This window comes from Canis lupus, chromosome 2 (assembly GCF_003254725.2).
Source record: "Canis lupus dingo isolate Sandy chromosome 2, ASM325472v2, whole genome shotgun sequence".
Lineage (NCBI taxonomy): Eukaryota > Metazoa > Chordata > Mammalia > Carnivora > Canidae > Canis > Canis lupus.
Genome location: NC_064244.1, coordinates 39,097,819 through 39,122,755, shown reverse-complemented (window position 1 = coordinate 39,122,755; position 24,937 = coordinate 39,097,819). Strand labels below are relative to the sequence as shown.

The following is a 24,937-nucleotide window of genomic DNA, read 5'->3' as shown; positions in this document are numbered from 1 at the left end:
CTTTTCATTTCATAGAACAGGCGTTAGTTCATCCTATTGGGAGGTACACAGTGTCTATTTCCCCACAGTGATCTGTGGTCTTTTGGTTAAAGTTTCTATTTTCCCCTTTGTGATTAATAAGTGTCCTGAGAGGAAATAATCTGAGCTCTTCAAGCTTTCATCCACTAATTTTAATATCTATTGATGATTCTTGCCTGAACCAATTACTAGTGTAGTGGTTGCCGAATGGTAATTTTTAAAAAATTCCATCGTTCCTTCCCCATTTAGTAGTTGGCACTCTACTACAAGGAAGAGCTTTTCCTTATATTCATATATCAATGGACTCAGGGCTTTCTATCTGATGCGAAAGATTATTATTTATTACTGCCCAAAATCTAATAATGGAGAAATGTCAGACAAACCCTCACTGAGAGAGATTCTATAGAATAAAAGGCCTATATTCTTCAAAATGTTAAGGTCATGGAAGACAGTGAAGCTTGAGGAATTGTTCCAGATTAAAAGAAACTAAATAGAGATGGTAATTAAATGTGTTATGTGGTCCTGGATGGGATCCTAGACATTACTTTTTTTTTCTGTGAAGGAAAAAGAGTAGGCATTGAAAACATCTCAAGATAATGAAATAAGATCTGTAGACTACTTAACAATTTTTTATCAGTGTTCACTTCCTGGTTTTGGTTATTGTTTTGTGGTTATGTAAGACCACATCCTTGTTTACGGTACACACTGAAATGTTTAGGCATAGATGGGCATTTGATCTTTGGCATATTCTCAAATGGTTCAGAAAAATTATATGTATAATTTACATTAATTTTTTATGTAATATTTAATTAATATATACTACATAAGAGAAAATCAAAACAAACATGGTAAGATGTTTTAGTATCTAGGGCGCCTTGCTTTGAAGGGTGTATAGGAATTCTTTGTACTATTCCAGCAGCATTTCTGTAAGTCTAAAAGCCTTTCAAAAATAAAAAGTTAGAATCCACGAGCCCCCGGAATTTCTCCAAGGCCTCAAATACTCTACTTGGATGACCAACTCAAGCTGCACGCCCACCGTCCCCACATACGTACCCAGTGTCCTCCTTGCCCTGACCAGCCCGCAGCTCCTTCTCCCCCCGAGCACTGAGTTCAGAAGGAAGGGCAGTAAGGGCTCGGGCTGACCTGTCCAGGCGAGGGCAGGCGGCCTGAACACCCACCACAGCTCTCCAAGGCTTGGCTGCTTGGCCTCTGGTCCTCCTGAGTGCAAGTGAAGCCCCAGCGGATCATGCGGAAGGGGGACAGGCTGCCTAAAGGCTGACGGGAAATTGGCTCAAGAACGTTGAGAAAGACTTGCCTTCTGAAAGTCAGCCTCAGAGCCTGTCCATGAGTGAGTGCGTCCCCTGAAAACCCAGTAGAAGCGGACACGGGCAGGAGAGGGAGTCGGCCAGCTTTGCCCTGTTGCTTCCATCCAGCCTGTTGACTGCTTTCTTCTCCGCGGACTCCGGCTGATCGGACAGACCAGTTTTCTCTTTGGGGAAACTCCGACCATGATCACAGTTTGGTTTTCTGCAGGATGGTGTGGGGCCGATCTTGCCAGCGATTTATGGGAAACACGGAGACTTGCCCCCCAAGCCCTCACTCTCCAAAGGCAGGGCTCTGCTCCATTGCTAGAGTCCGTTCCCAGGAAGCCCGAGTTTGCAGCAGGCAGGTGCCTCCTTGAGCTCTCAGGGCCTGCGGATGCGATGCCCAAGGACTCCCTTGTGGACGTGCTCCACGCAGAGTCTCCAGGTGGCTGCTCCTGAGAGCAGCGGGAGAAGCCGGTGCGAACAGTCGAACAGTCTGTGATCGCTGGGTGTGGTCTGCCCCCCGCCGTGCCAGTTACACGGGATTTGCACTCATGCTCTTCGCTGCACACCACCAAACGCGGGCAGGAGTTTTGTCCTGCTGTTCGTGACTTTTTAGCCCTTAAAAGGGAGGGCACCTGCGTTGGATAGGTCTTGCTTCTCCACGTACCTAAGTTGGTGCCTGTGCCAGGGCTGGGCACGTGCCTTTGGGGATTTGGGGACAGGTCATTGTCACTTGGGCTCAGATAATGGCATGCTGTCATCCCCAAATCAGACTGGGGTGTCGGCAGCTGGGAGCAGGACCCTCCGAGATGGAAGGCCAGGTTATCTGAGACAACTGCATCTGGATGGCAAGGGAGGAGTGGTGGTTGGTTTGCTCTTTTAACTGCATTTCTTGTGACGTGGTGTTTCCGAGGGGGAGCACAGGGGCAGGAAAGGAATAAGGAGGGGACTGCCAAGGGGAGGATGGCTGCCACATTAATCTGGCCTTCCAGTTTGTGCTAAGTGATGGAGAAAAGAACTTCAATTCTAAGATCGACTGACATTCTACGAGGCCCCCGAAAATCCCATCAGTGGTGGGAGGTGTGACCTTACCTAGGGCTGCCACTGCATAGTCCTGGGCAGCAGCCCTTATTAGTGCTGTGTTGGTGGGCCAGGGTTTTAGGGCTAGGCAGGTAATAACTCTTTGTTGACTGAGCGCTCAGGAGAAAAAGTCTATTTGAAGTAGAAAAACCTGATGTCTACAGGAAAGCTTTTAGGTTTCATCTTAAATGAGGGGGCAAGCAGTCAGCAGCATTGACTGGAGTCAGAATGCCTGGGTTTAGCCCCCAAATCCGCCAATTCCTGGCCCTGTGGAAGTTGTCTTATCTCTCTAGGTCTTAGTTTCTTTATCCGTAAAATGGGGATAGTATATAATAATAGTATTTACTTTGTGTAGTTGTGATGACACTTTTGAATCAGTAAATATAAGTAAAGCACATAGAATAGCGTCTGGCACAGAGTAGGGGATCTGTAATTGTTGGCATGAAACTATCAGGATAAATTAAAAGACCTCTTGAAGGCTATTTCTTGTGATCCTCCTTCTTGATTATCTCCAAGAATGGAAAACACCACAGGTGGAGACAGATCATTAAACAGGCTCATTGGCACTCATTGGATGAGTTTCCTTTGCCTTAAAGACCCAGATCTCATGTTCTCTCTATTGAGTTCTGACAATTTCCCGCACTAATTTAAAAATAAGGATAATAACAGCTGAGTATTTACTTTAGATGGTTGCTGTGAGATGGTCTCTCTTATTTTCCTCTACATTAAATGGATGAGAAAATTGAGACTTGGAGAAATGAATGGACTTGTCCAAAATCACACAGCAAGTCACACCAGAGATATAAATCAAGTGTTTCAGTTCTGTAGCCTGGGCTCTTCCCTGCTCTGCCAGAGAAGGATTGGGCCTGGGGGTGGGGAGGAGCAGAGGGAAGAGATGGGAAGAAGGGAGGAGGAAGGAAGCTCCCAACTAATAGTGTTTTCAGACTAGGTGAGGGCTCATGGAAATTCAGTATGTAATTCGGTACGTACATCCTAATGACAATGAAGCAGATGACATGCCTGGACTACAACCAACCATCCTGACTGCTTTAAAAAAAATGACAGATTGCTTTGTGCTTGCCACACAGTCACTGCTTAAAAAGCTGGGAGAGCCAATCCCCTTGGAAGGTGTTCCGAGCCTACAGGCCTGGAATGCTAGGGCTTAGGCACAGCCCCTTATTTTCAAGAAGGGGAACGGGGCTGGAGAAAGGGCAGCCACTTGCCTCTATGCTGTGGCATCTCCCCGGAGCTCCTCCTGCCTATGAGGGTCCTTCTTGATAGGAACAAAGAAGATTGACCTATTCTTCCATTGTTGGTTCAACACATATTTATCATATGATCCAACCTGCTGGATAAATGAATGAATTTCCTGACGTCTGAGCTTGTTTCTGTTCACCTTGCCACACTGCATGTCTGGTTCCTTCTTGGTCTTCAATCTCAGTTCACATGTCACATCCTTGGAGAAACCTTTCCTGGCCATTCTACCTAATGTAGCCCGTCCCCCTCAGCCAGTCTTTGTCCAATCACTTTGTGTCCTTCATAACATCTGTCATGTAGAAGCAGTTTGCTTACCATTTGCCCGCCTTCACGAAGGCAGGAACTTTGCTTGCATTGTTCACTGCTGCATCCCAATGGTATGGCACAAAACCTGCACATGGTAGGTGCTCAGTCGGTATTTGTTGGATGGAAATAAACAGATAAATGAGCGAGGTGACACTGATGTCTACCAAGGAGGAAAATATTCTGTGACTTTAAATGGAGAAGAGTGAGAACTGGGATGTTGGCCTGCAGTCCCGTGGTCATCATGGTGTGTCTAGCAGTTGAACTCATTGGCACATGCATTTTCTGAATGAGGAAGTGTGCCAGGCACATTTAATTTCCGTTAATTGGCACCGGGGAGGAGGGCATTTTATCGAAATCACAGCCAGCTGGAAGCATGTCCGTGTGAGACCTCGCTGCACAGGACAGTGGACATTTCATCAATGCTGCCACCTTGTGAGGCTGCAAGTTCCCAAAGACGCAGCCCCAGTGTGCTCACTGGCTGGGCTCAGGCGCACTGACAGCCCTACACCTTCCATCTCCAACAGCTGAGGAGGCGAGGTGGTGGGGAAAATCACACAAGAAAAGACGGATGAGCATTATGGCATAAGGTGCATTTAAAATAACTGTCCTATGACCTTAGCCCCGAGCTGTTTACCAGCTTATGTGAAAAGTGGAGAGAACAGAAATCCGAGATTTCGAGTCTTGCAGAGCCAGCCCTGCTGCTTCCTTATGGTGACCCTAGACAAGTGCTTATCCTCCGAGCCCCAGTTGTTTGAGCTAATAAATAGGGGATCCTAACACTTAGCTCATGGAATTGTTGTGAGGATTCACAGAGAAACATGCATGTGAATAACCACGACGGCTACCACCACACAGCGTTTCCTACGTGCCGGGCGCCGTGCTCATGACTTTACGTCCATCTTCTCATTTCCTCCCTACCACACCTCTCAAAGAACTTACTTCAGGCATCTTGCAAGCAAGGGGACTAAAGACTGGGCAGATTAAATGACTTGCCCACTGTGGTGGCACAGGGAGGAAACGCCGAGCCTGGATTTGCATCAGGCCACCTGATGCTGTGCTCTTCACCGCCCTCTGAGTGACCCTCTGAGGGGTTAGCTCAGTACCTGGCATTGGGGACACATCTACCAAATGGCAGCCAGCAAGAGGCTGTTCTTATACTTAGCATTTCCCCTGCTCAGCTGCTTCCAAGCCTCTGGGTACCTGTGGACTCCTCTGACAGCTGTCCCTTGTAGGGCTCCTTGAGTGTGCCAGCATCTCCCTGCTCCCTTCACATGCCCTATAATCCTATGAGGTGCTGATATATTGTTTCCACTCTTCAGATGAGTCAAGAAAGTCTCAGGTTAGGTAGCTTGGTCCAAGATCAGAGCGCCCAGAAGACCAGGATTTGAACATGAGGACTTGTGATTCCAGCGCCCAGGTGCTTTCTCTCCACATGGCAAATGATGTTTCTCTGTGCTAACATCTTTTAGAAACTGCTTCTTGTCCTCGAAGCCCCCTGACAACTGAAGCACACCCTCATTCCTGTTCATTCCTCTTCATACGATAGAGCCTAGCTTCTTTATTGTACTTTCCAATCTTGAATTGTGCCTCCATATCCATTTATTGGTCATAACTACCATTTATTTAACACTTCACTGTACCCCAACAATCGGAGAGGTACATACATGATTTCATTTAATCCTGCTGAGAAACCTAGGAGGTGGAGGTTCTGATACCCATTTGACAGATGGAAAATGTGCTTAGGGAGGTGTTGTAACTTTAGTCATGTGCCACAGGAAATATAACTAGGGAGTGACAAAGCTGGGACAAAACCCCAGATGATTTGGTTCCAAAACCCATCACTCACCCGAGCAAGTATGTTATATCGCTTCTCCATATCTTATGAAGTTCTAGTGGATTGGGAACATAGCTGGTGTAGCTACCCCCAAATCCTTGTTGACCAAAGCTTTAAAATCTAGTCCTTTGTTCAAGGTCTCCATAATGAAGAAGTCCTAGGCTCTCAGAACTGCCAACATCTAAAAACAGCTTAAGCTTAAAAAAGAATCGAGCTTATAAATAGAATGTGCAGAATGGGATATTTGGAAATGTGGTTCTGATATCTAAATTTCCCTTCCAACCAGTGTCGCCCCTTCTGACTGACTGCTCTGTTCCTCGTCACGGAAGCTGGTGCTATCTCTCTCGAGCTGTGACTGACATGTCCTCTTCATGCAGGGAAGTTTTCCCAGCTCTCTCCTTGACAGAGATGTAAAACATCTCCCTGAGGAACTGGGAGTGGGGAAGGGCTGGGAATCGGGGGTGGCTACATTCCTTGGTAGGTGATACCGCTTTGAATCCTCTTTGGTCCTCCAGGTGTTTTTGCTGCCTCCTTACTTTTAGGTTCAAACTTGCTTTTGCTTTATTTGTGAAGGTCTCCTGAATGCCATCAGCTCTCACAATCCTCTTGGTGGTTTGGGGAGTCCACTGTTTTCATGGGGAGGGCATCAGGGTGGCTCTGGCCTCCAGAACACACGGGACCTCCAGCAATCAAACTCTGACGTCACAAATGTCCTTCATCAAATCGGTCAATCTAGCACTAATGCTAATAGCATTAACTGAGGATACACAAGATGGCTTTTGCAAATGCCTTTTGCCTTTCTCCCTGGGTCTTGGCTAGCATCCTTTTAGTCCTTACTGGGCCCTAGCTCTTGTCCATCCAGCAGTGACCCTATTTGCATAATTACCTTGCATCTGGGGGTATGTATTTACCCCTGAAAGTAATCGCCTTTGAACTTTGGATAAATACCAGCATGGAGTACTGGAAGATGTTCTTGCAGTGCTCTCAAGCTTTCTTGTTCCCACAGAGAAGATTAAAGTGGAGGGTCATTTTGGAGATCATATCCCCCATCTTTTTGTCTCTTTTCTGTATCATTTAGAGTGAGTACAGGCAAAACCAGAAATAAACTCATGAAGAGGGAGAGATCTAGGGAATGCAAAATGACTATTGTGCATTGACGTCAATGATCCAAAACCACACTGTAAGCTTGGTTTACATTTTGCTTGGCTGTGTCTAGGTGCCCTTGCAGCAGGGGTACATTTGCTTTTTGGATATCTCTTTAGAGAACACTCTCAGTTACCTTCCTTTCCACCATGACTTCTTGATGACAAGACCCTTGTATTTTAATCTGGGTGGGCTGGACCCTCTGAAGTAAATCATCCTCTGTCGCTGTCCCCATCCTCATGCCTGTGATTTCAGAAGCACATACCCATTTGTCTATCCTCTCCAGCCTCAACCATGCTATTAATAGTTGCCATTGAACTAGAGGGATGTGGTGATTTAAGGTTAAGGTCTGGGCTTAGAGATTCTAGTCCTTGTTGCCTTAGACTGATCATTTGACCTCTGAACCTTAACTGTAATCTCTAAAACAGGATAATGCAATTCTTCCTCTCATGGGGCTGGACAGAATTAGGTGGCATAATGCATGTAAAGTTCTTGGTACATAGTAGGTGCTCAGTAAACGGTGACAATTATTGCTAGGATGATGAGTTATACTTTTTTTTTTTTTAATTTAGTAGTCCCCTATCATCTCAAACTAATCATGAAACATTAAATAAAGCATTGCAACATGTGAATCTCAGTTTCTTGATCTGTAGTCAGAGGACAAGAACAGCTTTTCCCTGCAGACTTCACAAGGTTCTTAGCCGCCTGGAAAGCCCTATACTCAGTTCGAGCACAGCCACAAACCATATTTTACCTGTTCGTGAGCAGCATGATCTCTCTAAACAACTGTACTGGGAAGAATCATATAAAAATCCCTCTCAACTAGAACCTCTCAAAACCAGACATGCTGTACATCAAAATCTCAATTCCCAGCAATGACTCAAAGCCTTGGCATCCCAGTGACAGAGGCCAGATGGGAGTTCACATATTCGGCGGGGCTTCTATGGCCTCCGGTTGCAATATCTGCTCTGACTAGTGTTCACTGAGATCTATAAGCCGCACTGAAAATTCCATATGGTACATGTGTGGAAAACTTACAATGGGTGATAAGCATGGGGTTGAGGACAGTGGTTGTGAGGAAAGTGGGGAGGAGGGGAAGACTGAATGAGATTGGATGAAGCACACAGCAGGCTTCAATGGAATGGATTATGATTATTTTTAAAAAAGCTAGATGGTTGGTATATGGTTATTTCACAATCCTATATATATAGGATACACACACACACACACACACACACACACACACATATATGCCATTGAATTAAAAAAGGGAGAAAGGCAGAAAGGAGCCCCCAAATCCAGTTAAAATTAATAAGAAACACCAGTCTGCGAGGCCCATATGGATTTTCTCTCTCCTGTGGAACGACTGAATCCCCACCATCTGTCACCGAGCTTGATCCAGAGTGGCTGATGGACAACTGGTGCTGAATGGATGGAGGGATGGATGGATGGATGGATGGATGGATGGATGGGTGAATCTGCAATGCTCCTTCATGCCCCCACCCCCACTACCTTTGATCCCACTTCTGCCCAATTCTATTTGTCAAAGGCAGAAGGGCTTCCTGAGAACATTTTGTTTCTGCTCTGGTCCAGGACACTATACTATGGCTTGATGGCTTGATCATTGAACATTGTTCTATTTCAAGCAAAATGTCCTTACAAGATTTATTCTCAGGGACACCGAGCTGCTATAGGTACCTTTGGAGCTAACTCCTGTCGTTGGGTCTTGCCTGCCCAACACATTCCCTGAGTGACTGTCATTTGTGGTCACCTGAGAGGGTGCTGAAAGTGCTAACATTCCCTTCCCTCAGCCAAAGGCAGAAACCGGGGTCTCTACTGTGAAGATGTAAACAAGAGAGGTGCCCATGGCAGCAGCTGCTGGCCCTGGGTTAGCTGAGCTTGCTCAGCACTTGCTCCCAGTGGAGAGACTTGATAGGACTTTGCTCTTCTGCCTGCCACAGCTGTTCACTTCCCAGGAAGGGAGTCCAGAGGCCATGTGGCTGGTCTGTATGGGCAGAGGAGGGCGAGAGGGTGAGGATCATGCCCACTCATCTTATTGCAACAAGCAACTTCCATATCTGCTTAACTGATGCCAGAGGAGCTGGGAAGCTCAAAGGCATTGCTGGTACCTGTGAAAAGGCAGACCAGTGAGCAAGGAACTGCCCGCCCTCCAAGTCAGCTCCTGTCCTGAGCCACAGGCCTGATGGAAGTAATTGTCAGGGGCTGAGCAGTGGCTCGGATGTGGGCTGGGCAGAGTGCTGGGCTGAGAGCAGTGCTCTTGGTCTCTGAAGGACGTCTCTGGGCCTTATTCTGTATAACAGGGTACCAGTCAAGATAGTCAACGACCAGTGTGGTGTAGGCACCAGCCAATGACAATGAAGGAGAGCTTTACTGCTGAAGGTCTCAGCTGCACATGGCCCGAGCCCTTTGGCTATTGAAAGGTAGAGTGATGGGGAGAACGTGGAGAAAGGGCCAGGGAGCAGGAGTGGAGAGACGCCTTGGGGAGCTCAGAGCATCCACTGTTCAGCTATCATAACAGGCGTTGTTCAATATATTGGCAACCATTGTGGATACATTTCCACCCTACTGTACAATACGAGAAAGACAGGTTTAGTTCTTATACATCAGGATCACTTTACGCTGACGACACAGATGCCTAGACCCCACCTTAAAACTACTGAATGATACTGTCAGGCCCAGACTAAGCTTACTATGCTCATGAGACCCAAGTGCCTGGATCAGCTGATTCTAAGGGTCTAGCTCTAATTTTCAAGGCATCCCTGAAGACTGTGCAGTGAAATATGGTACACAGACTCCAGGAGAACATGCCTAATTCAGGTGTAGGTCATGTGAGTGAGTGAAGCAGACTGGTGGGGCTGCAGCAAATTTAAGTATGCGTGTCCATCTAACTAAAGCTTGCCCCTGACCCAGTACCACTGCATCGCTTCTGTTTGGGAACTGCAGGCCTGGCATGGACAGATCTTCTGAGTTTTCAAGAGAAGCTGGAAGTCAGTGCACCATGTTTTTATTGAGTCAGTTTTTGATTTAGCCAACTCACAGATGGGGCACTGCTTTAAACTGTTTCTGCTCCAAAAGCCCTGTCTGTGGAATGATGGTGGGTAGAGGAGGTGTAGCTGGTCCCACATGAGAAAGGACATAGACAAGCTCTAGGTGCGGGTCCTGATGCTGCTTAAGGAGACCATTTCCTCAAGTGTGGCCCTAGGAGTCTGTACTCAGCTGATTGTGCCCCTCTGTCACTTCTCAGATGTCCCTCTTACCCCGCACTCCCCAATCAGGAGCCTACCCTCAGCACCTTTCCTAGCCCTGGGATGCCAGGGGGCGATCATGAGGCAAAGAGGCACCTTCCTAGTGACTCTGAGTCTTGGCTGAGGGATGGAGCTCTCACAGGTTGGGATATTTGGCTTCAGATATGAGGTACTCAGTTCCACCTGGGATCTCTGGAATGTTCCACGAAGGAGTGGATTTCTCTAACTATAAGAGAACTTGGCTTGCTTGCTGCATTTAAATCCAAGTGCTAAATGCTTCTTTCTCTGCTTGGGATGCCCTTCCTCCACCCTTTTTCTATCTGACTCCTTATTCATCCTTCAGGACTCAGACTACCCTGTGCTCTGACCTCTGTGATGGGGCAATATTTGTTTCGTTTTAGCACCACTGTCCTGGACATGCCATTCCTTTAGTCTTTCTTACCTGGAATTTCAGTGGCCTGTTTCCTTAAAAGCATTCAAGTCTGACATGTGTGAGGTGTGTACTATGTCACTTCATAATATTATGTCAGTTAATCCTCACGATAGCCCAATGAGACTGGCACAATTATCATTCCTATAGAAGAAAACAAAGCTCAGAAAGGTTAAGTGACTTACCTAACATCACATGGCTAGCAAGTGGAAAATGGGGATTTGAACCCAGTCTGCATGTAGCAGAACCTGCATTTGCTACCATTGCACTATGTCATATCCCTGCAGTTGGAAGCCAGTGGTCTGGGTTCAAGGATGGTCCCTTAATTCATAAAGCATAGTCCCATGTTGGGCTTTGAAGTCAGACAGCTTGAACTTGGTGCGTGGGCAGCTGTCAAAACCACTCTGCTACTATCTGTGGTTACCCTGTGGGCCTGTTTCCTTGGCTCTGTACTGGGGACTATTTACAGTTGTCTTATGAGGTTACACCAGACATTATAGGATAGGATGTATCTGTTGTCCTCACTGCAGTGCCCAACACATGGGAATTGTCTGAAACCCATTGGTGGAATAAATGATTGGAGGTGCCAATGAGTTCCAACTTTTACTTGGATAAAACACTCTCTTGCTCCTTTCAAATCCTCCTATGATTCCACAGAGATGGAGTTTGGTTGGAGAGGGACTAAGTGTGATGCTGGGTGTTAGTGAAGAGTCGAATGGGGGTAGCAAGCCTTTGGAGTTGTTTACATTTCTCAAAAAGACTACCCTATAAAGGCAGTGGGCAACTGGAAGAATATTCTGTTTTGTGTGGAAGGCAAGGACTGTCTTCATTACTCTTGTACACACAATGCTTGTCAACTACACAGTTAAAAATTAACTGGATCCACTGCTACTGAGGCACAGTCTAAATATTTGCTTGGCTGGTCATATCATGTATCTGCCATTCTGGGTGTAGATTGCTAAACTCATAGAGGGTGTTCTTTTGAGTAAAGCAGCAGCTTACGAACTTGACAAATCATAGGATGCCTCCCTGTCCTTGTGACTTTGTCCTAGTTCTCCATCTGGATAATTATATTCAGCTCAGTGAGGCAAGGAGTTGGTCATGTTCATTCTTTGGAGCAGATAAGGGTGATATCTCACAGAAACACTAGAACCTGTTACCATGTTGGCTCTACCAACCCCAAAGTTCTGACACCTGAGCAGTATTCCTTGGCAGGATTATGGTTTTGCTTTCATTTTATTAATATCCAGAAAAGTATGTGGACAGTTCAGTTTGCCAAGTGCATGAATGTGTGTGTGTGGGGGGGAGGGTATGTAGAAGATAAATGTTTTTAATCTCAGGATTTCAAGAACTGTCCAGGAAAAAGGTCTAATTAGACCTGCCTTGTTTTTTCTAATGACACCCAGGCTTAGTGGTAAATGGCATTTATGCACTAAAGTGCTCACCCTGATGGGCATGCAATAAAAGTTAAATCACAGCAGTCAGGTCTAATGAGAATTAATGGGTTGTCTTACAACACTGCCTCAGCTCTCCAGGGTGCCCCCTCAGCCTTGTTTATATGGCGCTTGCTTCAGCCCCATCTCTGTGGGGTCACCTGGTTTTGCAGGCTCCATCCTTCTGTCCCCACTTGTCAGGAGTGTCGAAGTCACTCTTCTTCCCCTTTTGTCTTCTTCCTTGATACCCCCTGCCCTGTCTTTCTCTCTCTCACACACACTCCCAGCTTCTCTCCACCCTCCCTCTTCTCCTCTGTGTCCCCTTCCCTCTCCAACCTTCTTGGCCCCATCCCTGTAAGACCAGCTGTCCTCTAGGAAGTGTCCTCAATGCAGCCTTGCACTGGCATCTTCTCCTTTACCTTACTACCCTATTCCACAACCCAGTGAAACAGCTAGTCTATCCCAAATAAAAGAGACAGTAAATAATGTCATAATGCAAATAAAATATACATCTAAACTCACACTCCTTACACAGTTTTGAAGCACGCTGTGTTTTCTTGGGGAAGTCAGACTAGAGCCAGAATGAATGAATTACCCCTAATTCCATACAGGACCTTGCCTGCAGCTCTGTATTTCCTGCCTATCTATCATGTAGGATTATATGTGGGAAAATAGACTGAGAAGTTTAAAATATGATCATAGCTTTCTCTCTGACCTTCTTGTTTGGACCAAATCCAATAAGCTGACTCCTTTTGGTTTTAGAGGATTCTCAGAATGATCAGAGTATCCATCACACATCCTTCCCCAGATTCCTCCTTTGCAGCAAGGATTATGACTCAGTGGAGGGAACACCATGGCAGTCACTGGTGGCCAGTGTTGGGGCTCCAAAAGATGGCAGAAGCCGTTTTGGTGCTTGTTCAGAACAGGGTGATGAGGTCAAAGAAGGAATGCCAACATTCCGACCGTTGTGACACCCATGGCTGAAGCCCCATTTAGGGCACCACAGAAATTCTACACAGAACACAAGGGATGAGGCTGCACACTCCATTCTGGGGAAGAGGGCAGCCAAGACTGTCTCCCACTCTTTGGTCTGAGTAGTGGCCTTGCATCAAATCATTATGTTCATAGGCCACATGCTTTATCTTCCCACCTAGGACATGGATCCTTGCTCACCCCTTTCCTTTCCCAGAGGTAAAATGGACAGAACGAGGACCCGTGTTTGAGTACCCAAAGAATGGCAGGACTCCCTCAGTGGAGGCAGACTGTATTTAAATGCAATTCACCTCTTTGGGGTCTGAGAAAAGCCACCTGTAGATTCATTTGCTGGGGAACACGGTCTGTATGGCCGAGGCAGCGGGCACCGGGGTCATGGTCTTGCCCAAACTTGACTTCCTTCGGAGGTCTGTTTGCTGTCCAGAATGGCAGCCGCTTCGGTGGGCGAATAGGACGGTCATCTCTGGGCCTGAGGGGGCTGCTTCAGGCTGGGACCCCTTCAGGGTGGCAGGCTGTTCAGGCTTTCCTGAGGTGGGATGGGAGGTGTACTGCTTGGCAGGAGGAGGGCTGTAATTCTGAAATCTCACGGTTTTGACTTGCTGCAAGAGAAAGGAGAGCAAAAGGACCCAGGTGAGGTGGAGCTGTGCTGTTTTCCCTGGGACTTGACTCATGCTCTTGCTCAGTACTTGTCCCTGCTTAATAACCCTCATTTCTGTGTTCACTCCGCAGAGATCTGTGTCTGCTCTGAGGGCCTACTATGCATCATGCTGTGAGGTGCCATGAATCCAAGAGCAGACAAAAGTGCCCCGACAGACAGATGGGTTAAAACAAGTGCTGTGCTGGCCAAAGTGTAAGATGCTAGGGGTGTGGAGTGCGCTCTCACTGTAGCTGCAATGGGGCAGCCAGGGAAGGCCTCCTCGAGGCAGAGCTATTTAAATTGAGAACTGAAAAATGGGAAATCACCTAGGAGAAATGGGAGAAAAGGGCCGAAGCCAGAGGCTGTGGTCCCCTCTGGAAAGTACAAGAGGTATGCCTTCCCTCTCTCCTCTCCACCTGCCATTAAGGCCTAACTCCAGGCCCACCTCTTCTGTGAGGCACCTCTCTACCTACTCCAACTCAAAAGTTTCTTTTCTTTTCTTTTCTTTTTTTTTTTTTTTAAAGATTTTATTTATTTATTCATGAGACACAGAAGGAGAGAGGCAGACACACAGGCAGAGGGAGAAGCAGGCTCCATGCAGGGAGCCTGATGTGGGACTCGATCTCAGGACTCCAGGATCACGCCTGGAGCCAAAGGCAGATGCTTAACCACTGAGCCACCCAGGCATCCCTCAAAAGTTTCATAATGGCATTGTATCCTCAGAGCAGAATTCCCAACCTGGACACCTGGTGGCATGATTTCATCTGCAGGATGTTTGAGAATTTGACTTAGTTGCCAACACATAAGAATCAGGTGATGGCATTTAAAAATTAGGACTTCGTATGTCTTTTAAAAAAATTCAAAGATCTGGTGCATTGAGGTCTGTGCCCCATCCTGGCACCAGCTGCCTGGCTCTGATGAGCAGGTCCCCCTTTCCACGGGAGGCATGGTCTCCTGTCCTCAAGCCCTTCTCTCTCTCTTTCTTTCACCTCTCCATGCCTCTTCTATCTCTATTTTGTACCAACAGGTATTTGCTTGAGCACATCTCTGACTGAGGGCTTAATCGTGTTCTGTGCTACTGTTTAGAAATCGTTTGCTTTCCATGGAATTGGATCCTAGTGTCCCCCACTGAGAATGTGAGTGTCTGCGTACTTGGGATGCTCTCTACATCTTGCAGAGGTCTGGGCACTTATTAAATGCTGATTGTTCAGGGCTGTTATCTAACAGCCTGTGGTAAGGGCAACTGGGGGCTGAAAACTGGAATCTGAATACTAAAATTCAGAAAAACAACCCCTAACGTATATATAAGCCAACACTAACTGTTTCCAAATGCCTTTTCTTACATGCTGACAGCTTAGCATGAAGAGCATGAGTTTTTCTATCAGATATGGATTCTACTGCAGACACTGCCATGTGTCAGCTGTGTGCCTTTGGATAATGTACCGTAACTCCTTCCACCTCCATGTCCTCATTTTAAAATGAAGGTGACAGTAATAATACCTCCTTGTTGAGAATAATAGTATCTACTTCAGAGGGTTACTGTCAGGATTAAGTGAGGTGAGACATGTCAAGTCCTCAGTACAGTGCCTGCCAGGTTGTTAGCACTCAGTAAATACTTAACAAAGAAGAAGAAACCATACTGTCTTTCCTTTTGGGATGGAATGGGTAATGGTGCTGTGTTGACAGTGGTGATGACAGTGGTGATGATGGAGACAGTGGTGGTGGGGATGGTGGTGGTGGTGGTGATAGTGGTGATGGTCATGGTGGTAGGGATGGTGGAGATGGAGATTGTACTGAGGGTGATGGTGGTGGTGGGGATGCTGGTAGTGGTGATTGTAATAAGGGTGATAGTGGTAGTTGGGGTGATGGTCAATAAACTAAAAACTAACAATCACCTAGTCTTCTTAATGTCACCTTTATCTTACTGTTCCTTTGGCCTCAAGGATATTATTGAGAACCTAAGATTTTAACAAGAACTCAGGTCTCTAGTGGGAAAAGCCCCGGACTAGAAGGTTAAAGATCTGACCTGTCATAGAGGTCATAGTAAAAGTCAGTTGTTGGCGTCATTATAATTCGGTGTGACCTTGAGAAATCACTTAAATTCTCCTGTGTCTCAGTTTCTCTTCTATATCATGAACCCTTGTGTAAGCACTTTACACATCTTCTCTCATTTCATCTCCACATCAATCCTATGTGGCTGTTACTATTCTTACTGCTATTTTATAGATTAGGCAAAGGAGTCTTGGGAAAGGTTAAGTGTTTTGGCCAAGTCACCAGATAGCAAGCAGTTGATCCGGAATTCAGATCAAGATGTGTCTGATGCCAAGGCCATGCTTTTTCCAACTCACCTTTGGGCTTCGAAAGAACTATGTATGAAACTCAGGAAGCATAAATGAGATCCAGTAGCACATCTACAGAGGGTGTGAGTGGTCTGGGGATGTGTGTGTGTGTGTGTGTGTGTGTGTGTGTGTGTGTGTAGCACTGTGTGAAATGAGGCTGCAATTTTGATTCATTGTCCACTAACCTCAGAAGCTGGGACACTGTGCAAAATAGGTGATACCCAGCCCCCCTAAAGTCACTTCACTCCTACCTTTTCAATGCCGTTTCTTGAGTTTTCTGGTTTCACCAGGATTGATGGTGGGGCAGATGCAGGTGGTTTAGGTGGAGGCTCACTCTTGATGGGGATTTCCTTGCCTTCCATGATGAGGGAACTGGCTGCTGAGCGGATCCTGGTGTCGCTGCCCCTGCTGACGCACGTGAGGGCAGGCTCTCCAGTGGGAGTGGGCTTAGGTCCCAGCTCTGCCACCACTGTCGAAGGTGAGGAGGGGACCCCCTGTGGCTGGTGGAACTGGAACTGCTGAGGCCGAACGACCATGGTGGGATTGTGTCTGAGGGAGCCCACCACAAGGGTGGGGATCCCTGACTGGGCAGGTCTCTGCAGGGATCCATCTGAGGAATTATATGACACAGATATCAGCATCGGGGGCTGCTGACAGCAGGTTGGGTTGGGGTTGTGCAAGCCATGTGTCCTGATATCCCGGAATAGTTAAGTGCTTTCCTAACTGGAGTGTACTCACATTCTCTCAGAGTCTTTCAGAGGTGACCTTATTCTTTTTTTAGTGCTGTTTGCTGATGCTGGCAGGAAGTATCTGCCTAGGCGAATGTTTGGTGGGGCAGGTGGGGGGGGGAGTGCTGTCAGAAGGTATATTGCTTCCATTTGCCTCCGTTCTCCCTCACACACATGCACACATGCACTCCTACTCTCTCACTTCAGAACTAGGGTTTGGAAAGTGAAGAAGACAAACCTAAAGAGATGGCTCCACAGTGGGAAGCCAACAGAGGTATGCAAACCAGAGAGGAAATGAAGGACTGGAGACAGAAAGAGATAGAAGAAATTGAGAAACAGAAGAGTCAGTCAACGGGGAGGGATGTGAGGGAGAGACAGAGGGAAGCAGAGAGGATGGGAGGGGGCTCTGACCAGTTATTGGGAGACAATTCTAACAGAAGCTGTAGGCATGTGGCAGTGGGGTCCCTTTTGTTGGGGGCCGTGGGGAAGAAGGGTAAGTGGAATTAAGGGAGAGTGTGTGCAGGCAAACATGACACCACATGGAAGCACATTTGGAAAGGTTTGGATTATGTGTGGATGAGCTTTGCAAAGTCCTTTGACAGGTTCTGGAATCAGACTTACTCCCAGGGAGCCTGGGACAAGTCAGCCACATCACCTCCCAGCATCTCAGCCCCTCATGTGTAAACCAGAGGTGACAGCAGCACCCTACAGGGCTGCTGGGAGGCTTACATTTTATGATGAGTGCAAAATGTGAGGACAGCGCCTAGGGATAAATGCCCCATGTTTGTTAGGTCTCATTACTTTTGGGTAAAGGATAGCAAACCCTACAAATATACAAGGCTCAGGAATGTGATTTTATCACTTTCTTGAGCTTTATTTTGTTTTGTTAACTGAGATGATCCTCTTTCAGTAAGAGGAAGTCATTCCTTACCCTCAAATTCTCTGGAGGACAGGAGGCCCCCATCCCTTGGGCCTCCATCCTGTGTGGGACCAGGGGAACACTGGGGACTTCAGTGCACTCTGGGGGAGGGGACAGGAGACACTCCTGAGAAGCTCTGCTGTCCGCTTCTCCATAAGGGTTTCCCAGCATTTAGGGAGCCATCAGTGACATTCAGTCAGGGATGTGAGTCCTTTGTGATAGCCTGTAGACATGTGTGCAAATCAAAGTAATCCGTGTCCAGCACGGAGGGCTGCGTTATGACTGTTTGTCAAGCCAGATGTGAATGTGAAAAGCAGAACGCTCACTAAACACAGTCGGTGCTCTCAGCTGCTGTGAGCAAGCCAGGCGCCATTTACACAAGTCTGCCCTTTCAATGTAGACATTTATTTTTCCACTGACAGCCCTATGAGGTACACAGTCAATTCTCCTGTCATTTCTCTTTGCTGTGGGGAGATTGATAGGTTGGCCAGCCTCACCTTGGGGAAAGGGAAAGTGAAAGCCTTCGGGACCTGAGAAAGTCAAAGCAGCCCTGGGCAGACATGTCCTTAGGCTCCTGGAAATGTGTGAAAAATCGGTTTTATGCCTCCTCTATTTATCTTGTTGGCTTCTCATTTCCAAGAGATTTAGTGCTTTCTTATCACATGAGCATACAGTGCAAGCAATCAAAACTTCAAGCCAGTCAAGATCTCTGCCAAGGTAGAGAAGGAGTGTGTGAAAGGAAATGTGAGCAACTGCCAACAAGACACAATTCTCAGCACTCCTAAGTGGTCTAAACCGAGTGTGAACATGTCAATACTGAGTCAAGTTCACACACTGGATGGACCAAAGATGACCTGCTTGGTTGTTGCAGCAATGACAGTATTGACAAAATGATCACCCTATGCAGACAGTTATGGTTTCTTGAGACTTACTTTGTGCCATCAGTCTTACATGGATTACTTTGTTAAATCTACACAATAGCCCTGATGAGGTAGGTACTAAAGAGGTCCATTCACTTGCCCAAGGCTGCTGTGGTGGGATTATTTAGTACGTGTTTGTGTGTGTGTGTGTGGGGGGGGGAAGGTGGGGGCAGGTCAGGAGGGAGGAGGAAGGAGGTGTGTGGTCAGGTAGAGGCAGCACAGTGGGAATGGTGGCCAAGCAGGTGGTCAGGTGAAGGCACTGGGAGAGGGTGCAGCTAAGACTTTGTTTGAATTTTCTTGGCATGTTTTCCTATGTGGCAGGAAAACTGTCCCACATGTTACCTTCCTGCTTTGATGAGTTGTACTGCATTTTAATATTTAACCATCTTTTAAGATGGAAGAGAGACTGCACAGCCCAGTTTAAAAGAGAGGATGCAGAATAAACCAAATTTACTTTGTTTGCCTCATGGTCTTCAAGAGACATACACAAATGTAGAATCTTCATGTTTTGTAGAACAATGGGTTTCAAACACTTTTCAAAATACCTGAAGATGAAGTCTTAGGTAGAAATTGCAGTATGTTAGGAGATAAAAGTATTGCTATGTGAGCAATGTGGATGTTCTACAGGTAAAAATAAAAGCAAGATGCAGACAGCTCAGTAGGTATGATTACAGGGTACTATTTATGTATGTGGAAGAGCACTTGGGACAGGGGTTAAGGATATGAAGACTTATTTTTATAGAATATAATTTATTTTAGTTAAATAACTAAGCAAGATTTAGGGGCTCAGAGAATTGACTCCTTAACCCTCTTTGCCTCCTCCTCCCCATCCTTCCCATGTTTCCCTTTTGGCACCGCTGAGGTGTTCCCTGGAGCATAGTTTGAGAAGCACTGACCCAGCAAGTACTTTGCTTATTCTGTCCTAACTAAAGCCAGCTTCCACCTTGGCTGTGCTCTCATATGTTGGCACCAGGGCTGCTATCATCCCAGCCATTCAGTGTACAGGTATGGGGTAACCAAGGGCAGTGACCTTAAGTTGGTCTGGCTTCATCCAGTAAAACCAGTCACTATTTGGGAATCAAAAGCACTCTTTACAGGAGCATATTTTAAAGCCACTATTTCGTTTTTGCAAAAGGTGTAAAATCAGATCCCCTCACTACTTAGCTCAAGGCACGTACCTCTCTGCCACCACTTACTCTTTCTCATGCTGCTCCGCCCGGATTTCCGAAGAGAGCCCTGTCCTAAAGTCCCCGGGTTGGCTGTGCTCCTCACAGGGTTGACAATGGCAGTGGGCACAAAGACGGACTTGAAGGGACGGTTCTGCCGGGGATCACCTTCTGAAATGCTGCCTTGGGAGGACACAGAGGAGTTGGATAATGTCCATGTGGTGTAGAGACCAGGACTCCGAGAATCTGGAAAACTAGATGTCTTTCTGGTTGTTGCAAGCATTTTAAAGAGAAGAAATAAAGAAAAGGCTCAGTTAAGAGTCCTATTTTAAAAAACTCTCAGTTCTCAACCACATACTAAATGTGGCCTCTCTCCACCCTCTTCCTACCCATTTATACTCCCTTTATCAACCACACAGGCTTAACTAAGTAGGCCTCACCTCCTACAGCTGAGGCCCTGTGTGGGTGTGCTGGGGGCAGGGACAGGGTCTCATATTGGGGCCCTGATGGAACAGGAAGACTTGAATTTTGTCATTCTTCACACCAGCTCTGATCACTCCTGACCCCATGGGTTCAGAGCATAAGATCTTGTATGTGTTCAACTTGCTTTGCAGTTCTGATTTTTCTTTTTTTTCCTTCCTTCCTTCCTTCCTTCCTTCCTTCCTTCCTTCCTTCCTTCCTTCCTTCCTTCCTAGCTTTCTTTTAGAGATCAAGAGATCGAGAGAGAGAGAGCACAAGAGAGAGCATGAGGTGGGGAGGAGCAGAGGCAGAGGGATAAGCAGACTCTGTGCTGAGTGCAAAGTCCAATGCAGGGCTCCATCCCACGATCTTGAGATCGTGACCTCAATAGAAATCAAGAGTCAGAGGCTTAACTGACTGAGCCACCCAGTTCTGATTTCTTATTCATTCAATGACTTTTCCACTGGATTCTAAACTCTTTGGAGGAAGAGATTTTATATGATCTCTTTTATATCCTCTGTGTTCTGCATATACTGCTTATTAACAAATGTTTGTTGAATGGCTTCCACGATCCTTTCAGCACTGATGCCAGTCATTTGGGCTAACATATTTTGAGCACTTACTGGATTCTGGGCATTGGGCAATGCTTTGCCCACGTTACCCCATGGGTTCTTCACAACAGCCTTCTGAGGTAGGTACTTTTAGTGCCATTACTTTATAGATGAGAAAACAGACTTGGAGTTACTTGGCCAACCAGCTACTAGACCTGATATTTGAATCCAAAACCAGGCTGGCTTCTGCTGTACCACTGGAACTGTTACCACTATCTTACCACTGAGCACACCCCATCTTGGCTGGTAGGAGCCTTCATTGTTTAGGTAGCAAGGAGAACACTGCATTCTGCTTGAAAGAAATAAACTAAAGAAGGGGGTAGGACCTACACATGCCTTCAGAAGACTCCAATTTTTCAGCCTTGGGCTGAGTTTTAAGATTAGTATTAAAATCTTATAGAACAAAATCTCTAGTCCGTTGTTTCCAGCTTGTTACTCCCTGAACCCCATGGGGAATGGCTGCCATTTTACATGCCCTCTTGCCCTTTTACTAATCCTACCCCAAGATCACGGTCCCTACTGAGCAGTCGATGGATCAGCTTGTCACCCTATTGATGAAATAACCTCTGCTAACTCCCCAGGAATGATCGACTCGCCCAAGGCCCTGGCTCAGAGATGCCCTCCCTGGTGGTCCTTCCGTTAATGCCCACAGGTTTCTCTTTGGGGTATTTCCCCTATTTCTCCTCCTCCTTTTGCCTAAAAAAGCGATATGGAGCTTAGCAACAAGCCAGCCAGTTATACAAAGATAAGTTAGGCTTCATTTAATGGGGCCCACTCTGCCCACGAAGCAGATGTAGCCAGAGGCCCAGGAATGATGCTTGCCAGGGCCTCCTACTCATGGCCAACAACCTGTCTCTGGTCCTTGGGGACGTGGTCAGTGAAGGGAGTAGGTTTAGGTTGCCTGCCGGTAAGAGCTCAGACTATATTTCGGAGCTGGGGACTGGGCAGTGGAGAGAAATCCCTGCCTCTGACCTCTGTGGCAGAGGGCTGCATCTGTCCATCTTTTGAATGGAGGTCTTAAGGTCTTGGATCCTGTAAAATGGGCTGGCAACAGGAAAGACAGCCCAGCAGCAGTAACAGCAGCAGTAGCAAGGACAGAATATAGCTAATTAGGCCCAAGGCAGCCTTATTTCACAAGTCCCTCTTTTGAACGACTATTACAGACCAAGCTACGACCTCATTTTTCTGAGCCTGGCACTAGGCCGGATTCCAGAAACTCCTACATCCCAAGCCCCGACCTCACACTGAGTCCCTCTATGTCTTTTGGCAAAAAGCTCAGCACTTGCCCAGCACTTTGGTCTGGTATCAAAGTACTTTGCTAACATATAGCAGTAGTCCCCATAACACCCCAGACCTGCAAACATTCCGATTCTTGTTTTCCAGATGGAGAGATTGAAAGACACTCTTGGGTTGAGGTGGGAAGAATATATGTTGCCTCTGATTTGCTCTACTGTGCTGCTTTAAGTGTGCAGGTCTGTGTCCCTTTTTCCATCTGTGATATGAGCCCATAAGCGCTCACATCATATTCAACCCCCTCTGCCGTGCTCACCACTGGCAGTAGCCTCCTGCTGAGGCAGAAGCTCGCACCTTGGCAATCTTTATGCAGTTCTGTGTAGAAAGGTACGGGAAATTAATGTTGGCTCGTGTGTTGCTTTTCTCCACCCATAGCACACCAGGAGGGCATACACATCTGGTGAAGGTTGCAAGAAAGAGAAATATCCTGGCTCCTGGAAGAAGGGAATGTGCTGGGAGGTCATGAGGGACAGAGGGGCCTTGGAGACAGGATCCAAGGGAGGCTGCTGAGAGCCCAGCAGCGGGGTTCTAGGCAGGGGATTCTGATCAGATGCTGTTACCCCTGCTCTTGCCATGGATGGTTTTCACCTGCAACCACATTCTTTCCTCTCTGGTTCAAGCTTCCAAGTCCCAAGAGGGAGCATCAGATTGGCTGAGCTTGTTCCTCAGCTAAGTTGATGGCAGGAGGAGGTCAGTCTCTCTAGAGTTAGTCCCAAAACTGTGACAGAGAATGTGTTCATTAGGGAATAATGCTAATAAGAGCAAACATGCAAATGCTTAGGGGGTGCCTCATACTTTCAAGCCTTGGCTCTTTTACAAAAGGCTATATTTTACACCAAGAGAGCTGGTGGCAGTAAGAGGCATCACTGCAAACTGAAAGACAAAGAAGGTTGGGAAAGCCTCACACACAAAACCAAAGAGCAGGAAGGGGCGGTGTACATGTAGTCCAACCAGTTAGTCCTAACACAACCTGCTAAAAGTAGTGGAAACTCAGTAGACAAAGGACAACACCATTCAGCTCTGAGAGGCAGAAGGAGCTAAACTACCCACAGTGGAAAGGGTGGTCAAGAACAAGGGTGAACTGCTCCCAGGTAGACAAATTGGGCCATAGTCACCCATGTCTAAGATTAGTGGTGATGAGATCTTTCTTTGCATCAGGGGGCTATCAAGGAGAACTTTACACACAGAAAGCACTCATCCTCTGTCATCTAACAGCCCCCTGGAGACTATATTCTGACAGGGACTTTCTTGGAAATACTGGTTCCCTAGAAGCAAACACACCCATCCACATAGGTAGCACCTCAGTACACGCATATGTTTAGGATTCTATGAAATCAAGATCAGGGACAGACTCAATGGCAACCTATGGCTGACACTCCATCCACTGTCTGACATGATGCCAACTTGGAACAGGTGAGTCTAGATGTTCATGACTTGCCGACAGACACAATACTTGTACTTAGAAGAAAAGCCAAGGAGGGAAAGGGAAGCCAGAGCCTTGAAGTCCACTGGAATGGAATCCTACATGCATTCTAGTTAGAGTAACCATTTGTTCATCTCTTCCTAGGAGTGTCTCAGTTTACACCTGCTCTCCTGGTATATTAAAAGTACCTCTATTTTTTCCCTTAAAAGTGTCCTAGTTTGGGTGACAAATTATATGGTCACTCTTATTCTAAAGGTTTTTTGTTTGTTTTGTAGAATAACCAGGACTTTGGGTTAAGGCCCTATGCATAAGCAAATGCCCTAGTAGTAGACATGGTCATGGAGAATTCATGTCATGGAGGAAACTGTTCATAAGTTAAGGTTGCTCTTCATTGGCACCTCTAGACCATTCTCCCACCTTCCTCAATCCTCCTCAGCTTTGACTTGTACTATCAGACTCTACCACCTGCCACTCTATCTTGTCACCATTTCCTCTCTCAGCCTCTCTGCTCATTCCATGAAGATTTTAGTTTCTGGCTCACTATCATTCTCCCCAATGCAACTGATCCTACTATGATTTCATCTAGCCCTAGGGCTTTAAATACCATCTCAAGCCTGGACATTCTTCCTTAAATGCTAGGCTTTTGTACTCAACCATTTGCCAATATCTCTACTGGGATTTTTTTTTAAAGATTTTTATTTATTTATTCATAGACACAGAGAGAGAGAGAGAGGTAGAGACACAGGGAGAGGGAGAAGCAGGCTCCATGCAGGGAGCCCGATGTGGGACTTGATCCCGAGTCTCCAGGATCACACCCAAGGCTGCAGGCAGCGCCAAACCGCTGCACCACCAGGGCTGCCCTCTACTGGGATTACTAATAGGCATCTAAGACTTAATCTGCTGCTGAGTTTTTGCTCCCCCCGCCCAACCCCACTGCCACCTCTCAGAACCCCTCTCTCTCAGTAAAAGGCAACTCCATAGTTACTCAGGGCAAAAATCTAGGATTCATCTTGATGACTCTACTCTTTCACACCCAATATTTCATTTGTCAGAAAATCCTGTTGTGTCTGCTTTCAAAGTATACTCAGAATTTAACCACTGCCTCCGCAGCTGACACCTGCCTTAGCTCAGTTTCACCTCTTCCCCAGATTATTACAATATGCTTTTAATTAGTCTCTGTGCTTCCATGATTTCTTTCTATAGTTTACTCTCAAGCTAGCAACTACAGGGATTCTGTTTAAAACATAAGTTAGATCATGTCACTTTTATGCTCAAAACCCTGTGATAGCATTAAAACCAAATTTCTCATTATGACTTAGGAAATTCTAGATGATCTGGCCCACCAGTTACCCTTCTGACCTCATCTACTACAAAC

General features: G+C 46.6%; 1 protein-coding gene and 1 long non-coding RNA gene across 17 annotated transcripts in view; one reads left to right on the top strand and one right to left on the bottom strand.

Moving 5' to 3' along the window:
- Positions 1–24,937, bottom strand: part of SH3RF2 (SH3 domain containing ring finger 2) — a 132,318-nt gene that overhangs the window by 2,076 nt on the left and 105,305 nt on the right. For 4 of the 16 annotated variants that reach the window (XM_025448147.3, XM_025448146.3, XM_035713803.2 and 1 more), the window contains 3 exons: positions 19,789–20,042; positions 16,295–16,653; positions 13,358–13,666 (listed from right to left, as the gene is read on the bottom strand). In XM_025448147.3, the coding sequence (XP_025303932.1) occupies positions 13,391–13,666; positions 16,295–16,653; positions 19,789–20,042 (889 nt within the window). In that variant the 3' untranslated portion in view covers positions 13,358–13,390. Of the gene's footprint in view, positions 1–1,071; positions 4,493–8,596; positions 8,951–10,653; positions 10,786–12,789; positions 13,667–16,294; positions 16,654–19,788; positions 20,043–24,937 lie in introns of those variants that run through there. The other 12 variants (XR_007406338.1, XR_003137081.3, XR_007406354.1 and 9 more) reach the window with 9 other exon arrangements.
- Positions 13,128–16,301, top strand: LOC112660576 (uncharacterized). Its single transcript, XR_003137084.3, has 4 exons — positions 13,128–13,265; positions 13,676–13,697; positions 13,797–13,917; positions 14,732–16,301. It is a non-coding gene; the product is annotated as an uncharacterized LOC112660576 (long non-coding RNA).